Source organism: Phacochoerus africanus, unplaced genomic scaffold, assembly GCF_016906955.1.
Source record: "Phacochoerus africanus isolate WHEZ1 unplaced genomic scaffold, ROS_Pafr_v1 Scaffold_32, whole genome shotgun sequence".
NCBI classification, from domain to species: domain Eukaryota; kingdom Metazoa; phylum Chordata; class Mammalia; order Artiodactyla; family Suidae; genus Phacochoerus; species Phacochoerus africanus.
Window position 1 is genome coordinate 63,652 of NW_025927403.1, and position 1,809 is coordinate 65,460.

General features: G+C 37.1%; 1 protein-coding gene across 1 annotated transcript; it reads right to left on the reverse strand.

Moving 5' to 3' along the window:
- Nucleotides 1–345: 345 nt before the first annotated feature.
- LOC125119279 (olfactory receptor 5K3-like) lies at nucleotides 346–1,287 on the reverse strand. The gene has a single exon (XM_047766117.1). The coding sequence runs from the start codon at nucleotides 1,285–1,287 to the stop codon at nucleotides 346–348; it is 942 nt and encodes a 313-aa protein (XP_047622073.1).
- Nucleotides 1,288–1,809: the final 522 nt, after the last annotated feature.

Here is a 1,809-nt window from a genome sequence, read left to right on the forward strand (position 1 = left end):
CTTTCCTGTGCAAAAGTTTTTACCATGACTGATCCAGGAACATATTCAAAATGTGAACAGACCAATAGCCAATACTGAAATTGAAAATGTGATTTAAAAACTTCCAAAAACCAAAAGTCCGAGACCTGATGGCTATGCAGGCAAATTCTATCAAACATTCAGAGAAGAGATAACACCTATACTTCTGAGACTCTTCTAAAAATCAGCAGAAGGAAAACTGCCAACTCCTTCTATAGGGCCACCATCACCCAGATGTTTTAGTAATTTAATATTTTATATACAGTGGCCATTTTCCACTTTTGCAGTATTCCTTGATGTTGAAAGTAAAGTTTCATCAAACTAAAATCAATTATTCATAGGGGATGATATTTGTTTCATCTTTACAATTTTTTTCATAGCATTTATTACTTCCCTATTTCTTAGAGTGTAAATGAAAGGATTTAACAAGGGAATCACTAGAGTATAAAAAATAGCAAGGGGTATATCTTTATCTCCTTTCTTAACTGAATTTGGTCGAACATACGTGAAGAGAAGAGAACTATAGACTATTGAAACCGAGAGAAAGTGGGATGCACAAGTAGATAAGGCTTTTCCTCTGCCCTTGTTGGATTTCATTGTGAAAATGGTGAAGAGGATGGAAAGGTAAGAGATTATTACTATAGTAATAGAGAGGATTGACATTGACCCTGCAAAGATAAATAACATCAACTCATTGATATAAGGGTCAACACAGGAGAGTCTGTATAATGGAAGAACATCACAAAAGAAGTGGTTGATTTGATGAGACCTACAGAAAGTTAGCCTAAACAGAAAACCTATATGAATTATAGGATGCAGGTTTCCAGCTATGTAGACACCCATAGTCATCTGAATGCAGAGTTCCTTTGACATTAAGGTGTGGTACTGCAGTGGGTTGCAGATGGCCACATAGCGATCATAGGCCATGGCTGCCAGGAGGAAGCAGTCTGCAGTTTCAGCTAGGCAGAGGAAATACCATTGTGCCATGCATTCATAGAGGGAAATGATTCTGTCCTTGGAAAAGAAGTTCTGTAGCATCTTTGGGGTAATGGCACAGGAACAACAGGAATCCATCAGAGCGAGGTTGCCCAGAAAGATGTACATTGGGGTGTGAAGATGAGGCTCTGTAAATATCACTGCCACCAATCCAAGGTTTCCCACCATGGTGATCAGATAGATGGTAAAGAACACGAGAAACAGAATGGTCCTCAGCTCTTTAAATCCTGTGAGGATAAACTCAGTTGTCAGGGATTGATTACCCTCTGTCATCTCTGTGTTGTCTGTTGAGACAGAAATGATGGAGATACAAGATTTAATTTAAAATGTGTATAATTTTTCCCTTTAAATTTTGCTTTTTACCACAAGGAGAAGAGCTTCTCCTTCAATTTCCTCCTCTTATCTCCTGTAATACAGGCACACAAACTCCAGGGAATGTTCGTTCCTCTAACATGTTAGATTTAATGATGGTACACCTGTAACTCAGTACTCACAAGGCTCTTTTGATAATTACAGGGAGGATGCTTACATTGGGAGAGTTTTGTCTTTATGAATTTATGGAAGTATGGTATATAAATCTATGGAACTCATGTTTGTTTTAGTCATCTCAAATAAAGTCTGTGTTAGTTTTTACAAGTTAAATTCCTTAAAATGGATTTAAAATCAACTTTCCTGTATAGATAAACATTTTCATTGAGGAAAAAGTTTTCATATGCTCTCCCAGTGCTGTGAATGTTTTAAATGAGCAACGATCAGACATGTTATATTTACCCCTTAGGATTTCCTGAATGTCAT